General features: G+C 47.3%; 1 protein-coding gene across 2 annotated transcripts in view; it reads right to left on the bottom strand.

Annotated features, from left to right (window-relative positions):
• Window positions 1-15307, bottom strand: part of SEMA3B (semaphorin 3B) — a 540590-nt gene that overhangs the window by 178997 nt on the left and 346286 nt on the right. For both annotated transcript variants that reach the window (XM_078661260.1, XM_078661259.1), the window contains exon 2: window positions 14144-14329. In XM_078661260.1, coding sequence (XP_078517386.1) covers window positions 14144-14243 — 100 coding nt within the window. In that variant the 5' untranslated portion in view covers window positions 14244-14329. The remainder of the gene's footprint in view (window positions 1-14143; window positions 14330-15307) is intronic.

Below are 15307 nucleotides of genomic sequence, written 5' to 3'. Positions count from 1 at the left end.
AGCCAGGCTGTGTTCCTCCATCTTAGAGGTTCAGATCTGTCCTGCGGTAAATCGATTTTTCCATTAAAAATCCCATGAGGTGGTAAAATGCCTTAATATGCCTTTTCAAATTCAGGCTGGCAAATGTAGGTATGAAAGTACCTAGAACTCAAACCACACAATAGGTTGAGCACCTCAAAATTAAAGTAATTCAAGTTCGACCCAAACCCGTTCTCCCGAGACTTGTTGAAAAAGACAGACATCCTATTCATTTCAGAAACTTGTTTAGAATATGTTTTATACCGGTTAAAAACAAATTGCAAGGATGGACGTCGGCTGAGTCTCAGCACAGTCATACTGGAGGAATGAAGTCCAGGGAGCGGTAATGTTATTTGCACTGGGTGGGGCCGACTATTGGGCCACATCCCTTGGGTAGGACAGCGAATGCAGGCCCTCCTGCAGTCGTATATAAATTGACAAATGTGCATCTGTAAATACGTGTTCCTAAGTCTGAATTGTGAATCTATTTAGGTTTGTGTATTTGGTTTGTTTGAGCATTTTAATGGTTTAGTGAATGTATCCTCCCTTCTTGGCTTTAGGTGTAGAGCTATTTTTCTCACTCACCCACACCTGAGGATCACACGTGATGTCATCAAACCCCAGTCTTGTGGTTACAGAAAACTCTTCTCATACTTTTACTCTCAGTAGAATTGTATTCAACTTATATTTATGCAATAGTCAAATCTTTGTTTTATATTGGATAATAGTACATCTGTTTTTTGCATCTCTTAGAACATACAGTAGTACAAGATGAAGTCCTATATAAAAATAAGTTATTATTAATTGAAAATGCTTTATGGCAGCAAGAATGGAGTCAAAGATAGTAGAGAGCTATATGATCACTACATTTCTCTACAGTTGTTTGTATTCCAGCGTGATGGGGATTTAGGTCGGACTGCAACACAGAATTGAGCTTTATTTACAGTCTGGCACCCACCAGATTTGGAGATCCCACCTACCTGGTGAGAATCTCTGTGCCTTCAATTAAGTCCTTCCATCATTTGTTTGCGTAGCACTTATTGCCCTAAGTGGGATGGGTATGCCCAGATGTGGGCCCCTTGCTCACTGCACCACTGGATTCAAGCTAGCCTGGCTGATGAGGTGATACTCCGAAGCCAGTCCCAGGATGCTTGTTTCCAGTCCAGGGAGGACCTGGCTTAGCAGTTCGGGCTAGACTGTTCGAATGAGGAGCAGGGTTAAGACTGATTTGCATATGGGTGGGTGTAAACGGCAGCCGCGGTCCATGCAGGTAACAGCGGTGGGGCAGCGGGGCCGCGATTCGAGGGACGATGCAGAGGGCAATTTAATAATTTATTTATTTCCCCTTTGCATCTTCCCTCAAACCCCTCCCCACCCCCCCACTCAACGCGGCCCCACCGACCCACCGCTGTTACCTGTATGGACCACAGCTGGTAAACTGTGGTGGCATGGTGAGCAAAAGAACGATGGATTTAACCCAGATCTTGACTGGGGGGTGAATGTTTGATTTATTCAGCATTCCATCCATCATCTGTCTGTGTAGCACTTCAATTTAGCCTCTGAACCAGCATGTCCAATAAAGCCATTGACTCCTTGCTGAGCGGGCGCCATATTTGATGAACCCACTCAGCAAAGTATTTTATTCTGCAGGATCAAACTCATAAAGCAGAAGTTTGTTCTAGAAGAACAAAAACAATGGCCTGGCACTCATCAAGGTTTTGTGGGGGAGGAGGGCACTGTTTGATTTCCCTCGCCAGGACCACAATTTCTAGCATGAAGGCCCAAGATCAAGAGAAAATGAATGATGGTCACTTGGAACCTATATAGAGCTGGGTGACCGCACTTATGATCCACCAGTTACGTGGCGGAAGAACATCTGGGTCACAGGTTCCACTGGCGGAAACCAGCTGAGGGCCCGCTGATACAAACCCATCAGTTCCCTCAGCTTTAATTAGGGTGGTGGAAATGTGAGTTTTGCAGAATTGACCATGTGATCTTTTATGGTGAATGTGCCGGTCCATCAAACTCTAAAAGACTCACTTGGTCTTTTTTAAGACCCGTGTACCTCAGCTGCTGATCGCACAAAAAAGAGATCTGCTGATGCCCAGTCCCCCATAACTGAGTTGAGAAAACTTAAATTAATAATGGAACATGAGTTTATTGATTATAAATGCACAGGCAAATTGTGTATTTTGGGGCAAATTCAGGGTGCATTGTAGGGAAAATCTGAAAGCTTGGTATAAAATTAAAAATTAAAACCATGTTTGGAAAATATATTTTGTTTTCATAAAGGTTTTATTGCTACCTAGCCATTTTAATACTGTAATAACCCGGCAATTGTTTGATATATATATATATATATATATATATATATATATATATATATATATATATATATATATATATATAGTTCGTCAGTAAGTTTTGCTAATTTAGAACTTAAAACTGCAAGCTAAGTTTGCACCAGAGGCCTTATTGACATGCTCCTTGAGTGCTTGGCCTGGCACGATTGTTCTCCCAGTCCCTTTGTTGAATATTAGATTATGAAGTGAACATTACCGGCGCCATCTTGTCCCACTTAGGCCCCCTTTTTCGAGCGCGTAAACAGCAGCCATTTTAAGACTGTGGCCACTCTCGTAACATTGCAGATCGCCTGCACGTCTCTCCGACCTTGCGATCATCCCCCGCGCTGGCGACCCCCAAGCACATGTTAGAATCATAAAACATCCTCAGTGCGACCCAGCCCCGGAGCCACATCCCGGACTGAACCCACATACCCTTTCATCCCTTTCACACGAACAGGCCCTTTGATAACCCCCTTCCTCCGTGCCAGATTGTCCGAGCTGATCCCAGGCCATCACCTAGCCCTGCGGATGCAGTTTATTGCCCCCTACAATAGAAATTCGCCTTTCTTCAAAGAGGCTGAGATTAATCAATGTCCTCACACCACAAAATCTGACCGATCGCACATATTTCTGTTCCCAGCGGAATGTCCAGCTGCGCGATAGCCATTACCTGCTGAGATTGGGGTGGGGACTTCTACTGTAGATACATGTGGGAACGGGCCTGAAGCGGGGATTCCGAGGACGTCTTTCCGAACATCAAAGTATTGTTAAGAATGTGTTGTATGCAATAAAGCAATAAACCTGTGTATAAGAGGCCAGGCCTCAGAGATGCGGTTAGAGCACCTCGAGACGATACCCTGCCTGTCCGATCTGACGTGTTCTGCTCCGGAGAGAATTAAAACCTGTTTCCTGCTTTCCAATTTCCAGCGCCTGCCTCTTTATTTGATAATTATCGAATGGTTTAGAGGCGAATAACGCCAAGCAGTGTTAGAAAAGGTCGTCCTTAGAAACTGCTTTTTCCACAATTGGCGTCCCAACGTGGGGCCCATCAGCGACACGTGGATCCAGCGGGAGAGGTCCTGACGACGGAGTGAACGACTGCAACGATCGGGAAGAGCTCACGCCCGATAGACCCTCGTCTGGCGGCCGATCATTCGAATTTCACTGGTTCCGAACAGACCTCTCTCGAGTGATCTACGGTCCTGACTGGGAACCCTCAGGAGTGCCGCGGCGATAACGGAGAATAGAGGACGATCGGGCGCTGGAAGTGGAAGATGAGAAACTGTCCATACGGTCCGGGTAAGGTCGTGCAGCACGACTCTTTTTGTTTGATTGATTGTTTGAAAATACTAGTTAAAAAGTTATTGTTTGAATCGCTGGTTCTTTTTGAGATATTCTCTGCCTACAAACAGTGAAGAATAGGAATATTCTCTCTCCCTTTGCAGATAGTGAAGGATAGGTAGCGCGGACTTTTTTTGTCCATATCGGTAAGGGCTGATAATACGCCGCGCCTATCTTCTCCCCACTGATTGTTTGGTTCTATTGGTTCTCTCAAGATATTCCCTATTTGCAAATAACATAGAATAGAAATATTCTGTCTAGTCTTTGCAAGTAGCGAAGGATAGGTAGTGCGGACCTTTGTCCACCATTGTTTGAAATACTTTTTGACCGCTATACGTCATGCCTATCTTCTCCCCACTGATTGGTAGTTGGTTTAGCCCGGACCGTTTATTAGAGGTAGATCATCCAGCTCCACTGGAGGGCACCCCTAATAAGCACATGTTAATGAAATATGGATTAGTCGCCGTAGCCTATAGTAAGTTATGGCATAAAAATACCAAGAACGATCGAGAAAGTCAGTGGCCACTGATAGGATCTTTTGAGATAAATAAAATAGAAGCAATAGAAATAGCCCTTCGTAAACATAAAACAACGCCAACCATGCTTGATAGTCTCGGTATGTGGCGCAAAGAAGCAACGCAACGTAAAAAGTGAGACGAAGCAAAGACAGATAAAGAGCTACGAAAGGCAGCTCACCTAGCTGGTAAAAAGCTAGAGGAAGAGATCAAAGAAAGAGAGAGAATTAAGAAAGAACGAGAGTCCGAAACATCGGGCCAATGCCCTGTTAGAACACCCCCTGTGCTCTACCCCGAGCTACCTGCAAAGCAAAAGGCAAACGATGAGTTACTCTTAGGCCTCCCGATCATCTATATGCCCCCTCCATATGCCCCTCCCATCCTTTAGTACAGCACCAACAATCCCTGAACCCAAATGAAGGTAGTGCCAGGGCCTCGGTACCCACGGCCTCCGTGCCGACCGAGCCTTTCGTACTAAAAACTGCATAAACGGAAGCTTCAAACAAGCCTGAAGCCATAGGAAAAGAGATTACGAGAACGAGCCGCTTGAACAGCCATGAACGAGCGGGTATTGACAAAATCGTAAAAACGTTAATAGAACGAAAGGAAACGGAGGAATACATTTCGGACATGTACAACTCATATACCAGCAGCCATAGACGACACTTTGCTGTATGTTTTTGCTACCACACCCTCACAGCCTATGAGGAGAGATACCAAAACAAAAGACCTGAACGCCCTGCAGACTTGTACAGGAAGGTAGACATAGGAGATGAGAGCGAGTGTGATGTGACGGAACTCTTCTCGCATACGCTGGAAGTCTTCCGCCACCTCACTGAACAAGAACCGATAACTAAGAACACAACTCCCGTAACGACCGAATCCCCATTGGAGAAAGTTGATACCATGATGCCAATAAAGGAAGCCGCTCCCTACTGGGTCCCCCCCACGAGGTCAGGGCACTAATGATGACATTAACCATCAGGATGCAAAGGGAAGGGTGGTTTATAACTGGGTATACCAGCCCTGGGATCGACAAGACATCCTGACATTCCGAAAATATTTACCGGATTTGCGGAAGAACCCCACAGCCTTTGATACAGAACTAGGCACGGCCCTTGGTTCAACAATCATGACCTTAGCAGAGATCGATTTGTTTTTCGGGTTATATCTACCAGCTGATGTGTGGAAGCAAATCCGGAAAGTCGACCACCTTGAGCTCTTTGGACATACCTGGATACAACTCGATGGCATAGATAAACAATGAGATCCCGGGCAGAAACCCTTAAAAGCTATTTTAGAACTTCCAGACAAAATCGTTCAAAAATTAAAGACACTAATCCCCGAGAAAAAGGTAGACTGGTCGATCGTAACGGCTTGCCGTCAGAAACCCCAAGAAGATGTCTCCGAATACTTTTCTCGATTCGAGACGGTGTTTTCTGACTATAGTGGTCAGGACATGACCACTGCAACCGGACATCACCTGTTTGTCCAAAATTATGTTAAAGGTCTGTTGCAGGAGGTCTTGCAGAAACTACAGACTAGCGAGAGTAGCTGGGCGGCCTCTAAACCTGCGGCTATCCTTCAGATGGCCCAGTACTATGAACATCAAAAGAATGAAAATGATAGGGCGACAGAGAAAAAGAAGAAAGATCTCAAAGAACGGGTTATGATTGCACAGTTGCAGGAAGTGACTATAGGAAAGGAACCCTACAAGGGAAACTACCAGCCGAACGTCCCTAGAAACCCGCCTCCTAGAGATAATGCACCCACATCCTACGCTGGACGTAGAGACTTAAGCGAAAACCAGTGTGCGTTCTGTAAAGGACTCGGACATTGGAAATTCCAGTGCCCGATTCTGCTAGAAATTATCAGAAATAAGGAGACGAGGGACTCAGTGAACGGACCGAGAAATAGAGGACGTGGACGAGGGTACACAAATGACAATAGCGACGAAAGGCCCATTAAAACGAACACATTTGACCGTCCCCGACAGAACCAGTGCCAACAGTCTGATTACGACAACACGTACGACTTTGCATAGGATTGCCAAAGGCAAGGGAGGGATCCAGTCGAGCTCTATGTTGACCAGCAAGGTCCTTATGTCACCGCTAAGGTCCTAGGCACGAAGTCTCCATTTTTGGTAGACACAGGAGCAACACGTAGTGCTTTATCTAAACGACTGATTCCAAGGGCACCCTTGTCTGGCTCACATGTAAGATCGATAGGTTTTGATGGAACGCCCTCCACTAATCCCTTGTCCACTCCAATCCCTTTCGCCTTGGAAAGCAACACCACTGACACGACATTTCTACTTTCCTCCAACACCCTTGATGCCATTTTGGGTCTTGACCTGTTGAAACATTTCCGAGCCACCATCAGGTGTTCCCCGGACGGAGTCCGAGTCATTTTATACGACAACCCCAATCTGCTCAGACCTTGTCCCACACGACACATGTTTTCTGTCACTGACGCCGACATGTCGTTGCTCGACACCTTACCCCCGTACTTATGGGCAAAGACCGACTCAGACGTAGGACGGATGATGATCGACCCTGTGCATATAACTGTACGACAGGACGCAACACTCCCAAAACTCCCACAATATAGGATATCACCCGAAGGCGAGAAGGCATTGGTAGAGATCATTCAATCCTTGGTAGATGCAGGAGTGGTAGAAGAGGTGGTCCGCAACGTTTGTAACAGCCCTATCTTACCGATTATCAAGAAGCAAGGAGAGGGAGATGAGAAAGCGTACCGCTTCATCATCGGCCTGCGGGAGGTTAATAAAGTAGTTGTGCCACAATACCCCGTCGTCTCTGACATCACCACCATTCTGACCCTGATCCCGTCCACTGCCACCACTTTCACTGTCATTGATCTCAAAAACGCCTTCTTCTCTATCCCTATCCATCCAGACAGCCGCTACCTTTTCGAATTTACCCTAAAGTCCCCCTCGTCAGATTTTGTCGAGCACCCCAAGGCTACACTGAGAGTCCCAGCATCTATAGCCAGGCCCTCAAGAGACAGCTAGACGCAGTCCAGTTGCCGGATGGAGTGGTGTTGATACAATATGTGGATGACATCCTCCTAGCAGCCGACACCACTCCACTTGCAGTCACAGCCACCATCCAGCTCCTACATTTCCTTGCGGAGAATGGTCACAAGGTCTCCAAGAAGAAATTACAGTTCTGCCATCCCCAAGTAACATATCTAGGCCACCTCTTGTCCAAAGAAGGGAGGAAACTTACGCTCGACAGAATTCAGACCATTTTGGAAACTCCCATCCCTAAAACCCAGAAGCAAGTCCGCTCTCTGGTAGGCCTCACCTCATTCTGTCGACAGTGGTTGCCAAACTTCAGCCTCATTATTAAGCCATTACTTTCCCTCCTGGCCAAAGATGTTCCCTTCCCACTCGCTTGGACCCCCGAATGCCAATCTTCCTTCAAAGAATTATGAGATGCCCTTTGTTCAGCTCCCGTTCTAGGAACCCCAGACTATTCCAAGCCTTTTTCCCTTTATACTCACGAAAGGGAGGGAAGCGCTTTATCTGTCCTAACACAATCCATTGGCTTCAAACAACGCCCTTGTGCCTACTTCTCTGCCACTCTTGACCCTGTAGCTAGAGCTTTGCCAGCCTGCCTTCGAGCCGTAGCGGCCGCTGCTGTCTCCATACGACAGAGTGAAGGAATTGTACTTTCTAATTCCCTCACCGTGCTAGTAGCCCATTCCGTTGATACCCTTCCGAACCAGACCAGAACCCAACATCTGACTAGCGCACGACTGACTGGGTACGAACTGACTTTACTGGCACCCCACATAACTTTGAAAAGATGCACCACTCTGAATCCAGCAACCTTGCTACCCTTACCCGAGAATGACCCCAATGTCGTTCCCCTCCATGACTGTGTGACCCTCACTGATGAACAGACTAGGAGCAGAGTAGACCTCCGAGATACTGCTTTTCCAGAACCTGACGGTGAACTGTGGGTAGATGGTTCGTGCATTAAACTCCCCGACGGCACCACTTCCGCCGCATACGCTGTTACCACGGCCCGAACTGTTGTTGAGACAGCTCGCATCACACAGCGATCCGCACAAGCAGCAGAACTGATTGCCCTCACACGAGCATGCGTCCTAGCTGCAGGGACGACCGCTAACATATACACAGACAGCCAGTATGCCTTTGGGGTGGTTCATCACTTTGGGCTCCTTTGGAAGGAGAGGGGATTCCTGACCTCACATGGCACACCGATCCTACATGGAGACCTAGTCTCTGCCCTGACCGAAGCAGTCCTCCTCCCCAAACAACTAGCTGTAATCAAGTGCCAGGCACATAAGAAAGTCACAGACATTGTAGGACAGGGGAATGCACTAGCCGACATCACTGCCTGAACCACAGCTGAAGATAGGACGACAACCCGCATATACGTAACCAGGTCTCAAGCAGAAAAATGGAAAGACGCTAGAGAGACTATAAAGGACATTCAAATGACTAGCACGCCACAGGAGCTGACTGAATGGGCACGGGTGGGACTAAAAGACGATGAAGGCTGCTGGCGGACGAAAGACACAAACAAATGGCTGCTACCCAATTCCTATTTGATCCCTATACTGACCATGGCACACTCCCCTGCACACATAGGATCTGCCCCCATGACCGAGCTCGTTTCTAGAGTTTGGCACAATGACAAAATAACCGACGCAGCAAAACGCCTGGTTCAACAATACCTTATATGTCTACAACACAACCCGGGGAAAGGAACTGTAGTACCCCGGGGAGGGGTTGTGGTCCCCGACCATCCCTTCGAAGTCCTTCAAATGGACTACATTCAGCTAGACAGGTGCCATGGTCTGAAATACGTGCTTGTCATTTTGTGTGCGTTCAGCAAATGGTTGGAAGCCTACCCCACTAGAGACAACACCGCCATCACTACTGCCAAGGTGTTGTTGAAGGAATTCTTCCCACGCTACGGCCTTTGTCGGATTTTGTGGAGCGACAACGGCCCCCACTTCGTAGCCGAAGTTATCCAACTCATATTGAAAGGGTTGGGCGTAAAACAAAAATTTCATGCAGTCTTCCACCCCCAATCTGCAGGTTTAGTAGAACGACATAATGCCACACTGAAACTCAAACTAGCAAAGATAGGTGCCACCACAGGACTGAAATGGCCAGACGCCCTCCCACTGGCATTGCTATCGATGCGCTCCACTCCTACCAAGCACCACCTAACCCCGAATGAAGTGGTTTTTGGCCGGCCCATGAACATCTGGACCACGCCGAAGCAAGCATCCATCCATGATGTCCCGGACATCCTGATGTCTGATTACCTGCATAACTTGACAAAAACACTAACTGTTATTCATCAACAGGTGCAGCAAGCCATCCCAGACACGTCCAGGGGGCCCGGACACGACATCCAACCCGGAGAGTTTGTGCTGATTAAAAACTTCCAGAGGACGAAGAGTCTGGAACCCAGGTGGACGGGCCCCTGGCAAGTCTTGATCACCACCCGAACTGCACTCCGAGTGGAAGGGAAACGAAATTGGCTACATGCGCACCATTGCAAAAGAATATCACCGACTGACAACAAATGAAGATGTGGACACCCAAGAAGAACTCCTGAGCAAAGACAGACCAGCCCTGAGTTGCTACCCTGACACAGAGACACTCGAATTGGCAAAGTCTCCCGATCCCACTGTGCCATCCATGGAAGGGTACAACTTACGACGAAAGGAGGGGGCTCCGGCAAAGCAGGCCACTGACTGAGTCAACAGTCTCAGAGCGGTAGCTAACACTACAAAGGCTACCAGGAGAGACGCCAGACGAAGTACGTGGTTCTGCCCGCTACCGGGCTTTCTTGAAGGTGATGGAAGCTCCCGGCATGAAGATGATGGAAGCAACCGAACGTCCGAAGATCCACTGTAAGAGTCCCAAGACTGAAACGCTGCATAAAACAAAGACAATTGCCCTCTTCATTTCTTTTCTCTTCTGCCTCCTCCTCATGGCCACCTTCTGGATTGTGGAAGAAAGCATTCCTGCCCGTAAGACTTTGATACCCACTGTGCAACCCACCACCAAAAGAGAACACTATCTCATTTCACTTCCACCCCAGCTCCGAGAAAGACGCAAGGAGTTCTGGAACAATTCCTTTGTCCAATTACTACACCAGCACAACCTCGCTGCCAACGCCACCAACTGCTGGATCTGTGGGTTACTGCCTCATGCAACTGAACATTCTATCCCCTTCATCCCTTCGCCTTTCTCCATTCATGGGTCCTGCCTTGCCTGGCTGATACTTTTGCAAGAGAGTTACAAGAACAATGCAACTTCTGGCGAAACCATTTCACACTTCTACGATGGGTTCTGGCTGGGCAAAACCGAAAAGACTTCCACTCCCTTTTTCCCTCAGACCTCAAACACAACGCTTCAAATGGACATCCCGGAGAAGGAACGGCTCGAGATGCAGGTATTCAATAATCCAGCCAGACCCACTTTTTCATACCTACGCAAACGGAATGCTGCAACTCTGACTGTGGCCCTGTCTGTGGTAAATGTCTCCGGCCTTGTCTGCATCGAGGGCCATGGGACAAAAATTGTGGGCCACAGCTCCTGCCCCATAAAAAGGACACTGAATACTGCCGACCCCCCTTCAATGGTAGCATCTCCCAACATGTATTTCGTCTGCGGCACTAAAGCGTACACCTGGCTCCCTAAAGGCTGGGGAGGCACTTGCTACATCTCCTTTGTCCCCCCCACCCCACCTATGTGGCTCAGGCAGCATACCACAGGCAGAGGCGCTCATTGGATACAGAACGAGCGGATTCCACCTCTTCGCAGTTGCTTGATGCTGCGAAGGGACTCATTCCTTTCTTGGGCCCGATGTCAAACAGTCGAGCCATCCGTCATCTAACCCAAGCAGTCGAAACAGCTTTGAACATCACGGCCGGCATCCTCGCTAACAATACAGCTGAGCTGCAGGCGGTCCGCCTCGTGGCTTTGCAGAACCGCCTCATGCTCGACGTGGTACTGGCGGACCGCGGAGGAGCATGCCGCATCATCGGTGCCAGCTGTTGCACCTTTGTCCCAGACTATTCGCCTTCTGTCTACAAAGCAATAGAACACCTCCACAGACTATCTTCGGAAATCCACCAGGAGCAAGACGGCTGGGCACTCGGAGGCTGGTTCTGGACTACTTTGAAAGACTGGGGCTGGAAATTATTGATAATAATATTGGTGCCAATTTTTGTATTATGTGGGTGTTGCCTGGGGATACAATGCATACCGCCCTTGTGGTCTCTTTTTGCGAATACGATATGCCCTAAGACTTTGGACAATAAGTTCGAACGCATGAAAGCATTGTACGAGACAGAGATCCACCACATAATGAACTTTGACATAAACTAGCAAGATGTCGGGGTATGTTCAAAGGGCACACTGTTGAATATTAAATTACGAAGTGAACATTACCGGCGCCATCTTGTCCCACTTAGGCCCCCTTTTTCGAGCGCGTAAACAGCAGCCATTTTAAGACTGTGGCCACTCTCGTAACATTGCCGATCGCCTTCACGTCTCTCCGACCTTGCGATCATCCCCCGCGCTGGCGACCCCCAAGCACATGTTAGGATCATAAAACATCCTCAGTGCGACCCAGCCCCGGAGCCACATCCTGTACTGAACCCACATACCCTTTCATCCCTTTCACACGAACATGCCCTTTGATAACCCCCTTCCTCCGTGCCCGATTGTCCGAGCTGATCACAGGCCATCACCTAGCCCTGCGGATGCAGTTTATTGCCCCCTACAATAGAAACTCGCCTCTCTTCAAAGAGGCTGAGATTAATCAATGTCCTCACACCACAAGATCCGACCGATCGCACATATTTCTGTTCCCAGCGGAATGTCCAGCTGCGCGATAGCCATTACCTGCTGAGATTGGGGTGGGGACTTCTACTGTAGATACATGTGGGAACGGGCCTGAAGCGGGGATTCCGAGGACGTCTTTCCGAACATCAAAGTATTGTTAAGAATGTGTTGTATGCAATAAAGCAATAAACCTGTGTATAAGAGGCCAGGCCTCAGAGATGCGGTTAGAGCACCTTGAGACGATACCCTGCCTGTCCGAACTGACGTGTTCTGCTCCGGAGAGAATTAAAACGCGTTTCCTGCTTTCCAATTTCCAGCGCCTACCTCTTTATTTGATAATCATCGAATGGTTTAGAGGCGAATAACGCCAAGCAGTGTTAGAAAAGGTCGTCCTTAGAAACTGCTTTTTCCACACCATGAAGACATGCATCTCCCTCCGACTGGCTACTCTACATATTATGAAGGCTTCCACAGACAAGGCTGTTATTTGCCACTTGTTCTTTCTCTTATTCCAGGTTTTCTGTGGAATTGAATAGTACTATCTCCACTGGTCACCAGAATCTAGAAAATCTGATTTAAAATGTTTTCATTTGTCTCCAAATATTACATTTACCTTAGTGACACCCTTGAATATTAGGAAGTGTTGTAAGGAATGTAGACAGGCATCTTGGTCCTCAGAAATACACTTTCCTGATTAGGTCTTTAGAAAAATCTGAAATATGTTGCCAGCTAAGAAAGGGTTGACATTTTCCCCGTTCATTACAGACTTGCCTACTAGCAACCAAAATAAAAGTATGAGGTTATTTTATTTTGTCCTCCATTTGTCTCAGCACACAACTGAGACCTTGAGATGTTGTTTTAGCTCTAATACAGATAGGAACCATAGTGTTTTCCACGTAAACATCCCTTATTAAAAGGTGAGCCTACTTGTGTTAATTTTTCTAACATGAGTGACAAGCCGGACAATTAGGTCAGTGACAGCTCAGCTGTTGTAACAAATTCATTTTTTGTGCTGTCTTGGTCTACTCAGAAACATACTTACAATGTTGAGTATGGGCTCCTAAATCTGCCCAAACTATCCTATATTCAGGAAATTATAGGGTAGGGAGGATACAGGCAGTTCTCGCCTCTTTCTTCATTGGAGATTTAGGCCATAGACAAACCTGTAGAAAGCATCCAGGCCAACGCTGGGGAAAGATGGGCAATACTAGGGGCTTAGGCTGAATACTAAGGGCAATACGGAAGGCTGGTTCTGCATGAGCCTTGTTGGTCTTTCAGTGGCATCAGCTTGTCAACAGTTCTCCCAGCTTGGCTACAGGCAAAAACAACTGTCTGCTGCTAAAGTTGAGGGGTACCACAATGGTCAACCCAATGTGTTTACTGCCCTAGCCACAATATACCAATCACTTTTTCCGCCTTGCTTTTAACTCCTCCCACCGTTACCTCAAGATGACCTTTAGCACTCTACATTTATTTTTTCATGTTATTAACTGACATATTCTACTTTTATATGACAAATACAATTCTTTAAAATATTCATTTTCGTTTTGCTTTTTTTCTGTTGTAAATCGGAGAAGCATAGAGGAGTAATCCTCGGCTCACCATTACTCTATTTCTTCATGGATGAAATAAACCGCTAAAATTACAGGTGAGTACAGGCTGTTTTGCCTTACTTTCATCGAGCGGAATGCGTTGAAGTAGCAGAGTGGCGAGGTCAAGGGGGTACACTACAAGCCCACTGTTATATAAATAGAAACCATCATTAATGTGGGAGCTGCCTTTTAGAGCCTTCTTCACTTTAGAAAAGTGTCTCTGTATGCAGATGAGCTATAAACCTAAGAATGCCAAGGAGCTCAAAAGTTGTGTTTTTTTCAAGCTTGGACAGGTGCGGGTATTTATTTAGTTGACGTACACCGTTTTTTTGTGGAAGTTGTTATTGATAAGGTTCACCCTTCTTCCGTTGGAGCATCATTCTACCAAAGCCTGAGAAGAACAAGAGAGTAGCAAGCAAAAGTGTTCAGGCCGCAGGAAGCCTGACCATAAGTGGTTAAACCTACCTTGGAAGGACAGCTTCAGTCGGGGGATGATGGCACCACTGCCAGCGTAGCCCACGCCCGCGAGGCTGAGCCAGCATAGGACATTCCATAGAAGATCCATTGCCAACTTTCCTATTCCACTGTCAGCTCCTCTCGGTTCAAGAGTACATGCAAACCGGTCCCGCCGTGGTCTCCACCCTTCGGGGACTAGAATAAAGGAAGGAGAATGGAGTTAGGTGTCATGCGGTCACAAAGATCAAACAATCAGATTCTGCTGCATTTTAATAGCTTATCACACTTGAGGCAATCTGTATCTAAGCACAGCGTACTGTGGCAAAATGTCAGGTAAATCAAAACTAGTGCCGTAACTTGTAACTGGTATCCCATACTAGAACCCCAAACCATGACTACTAGCTCATAACTTTTATCATATCTGCAGTTCTCTACACACTAATTCTGACCAACTACTTCCAGGGCAGTTTATCTATTACAAACTCATGCTTTTTGTTTTGCAATATTATGTAGCATGAACTTGGCCAGAGGGCATTATAGCAATTTACACGAGCACCAGATTAACCTACAGTGATTTGTTACTAAGGCTTCAGTGCAATGTACCCAACTCAAGCCTGTGTCATGTGGAGAAGTGTGGCTCAATGGTTAGAGCGGCAGACCCTGATGCAGAGGTCTAACCCGGGACCAGGGTTCAATTCCCGCCTCGGCGGGTCCTGGGCTCAACTTCCTCGGACCTGATAATTCTCGCCTCGGTGCCTATTCTATCTAATCATGGGTCCCACTCTGCAACTCTGGGTAATAGCTTGCTTAATCTCCACAACGGCCCCAACAACGCTAGGATGCCTGGCTTCACCTTGGGGGTGCACAGGAGTGGGCATTTCACAGGGAAAGGCCAGGAAGGGTTCCTCAGCGGTATTCGTACAAGCGCCGAGATGCCTCATGGGTGATTCGTGCGCTATACAAGTACCACTACATTTACATTTACAAGCATCTCACTGTAACTGAGGTGCCTCGACTAATGACACACACCTCCAGTCCACTAGCCACACCCCCCATGCCTCTGCTGATAGTCCAGATTTAGGTAAATGTGGCAACCTAAGGGACTGGAACCACAAGCACATGTAATGAATCACTAAATGCCCACCTAGCTCCACCTGACCTGCAAAAGTACTG

This window comes from Lissotriton helveticus, chromosome 9 (assembly GCF_964261635.1).
Source record: "Lissotriton helveticus chromosome 9, aLisHel1.1, whole genome shotgun sequence".
Taxonomy (NCBI): Eukaryota; Metazoa; Chordata; class Amphibia; order Caudata; family Salamandridae; genus Lissotriton; species Lissotriton helveticus.
The sequence above is the reverse complement of the archived record's forward strand: the minus strand, read 5'-3'. Positions and strand labels throughout refer to the sequence as shown.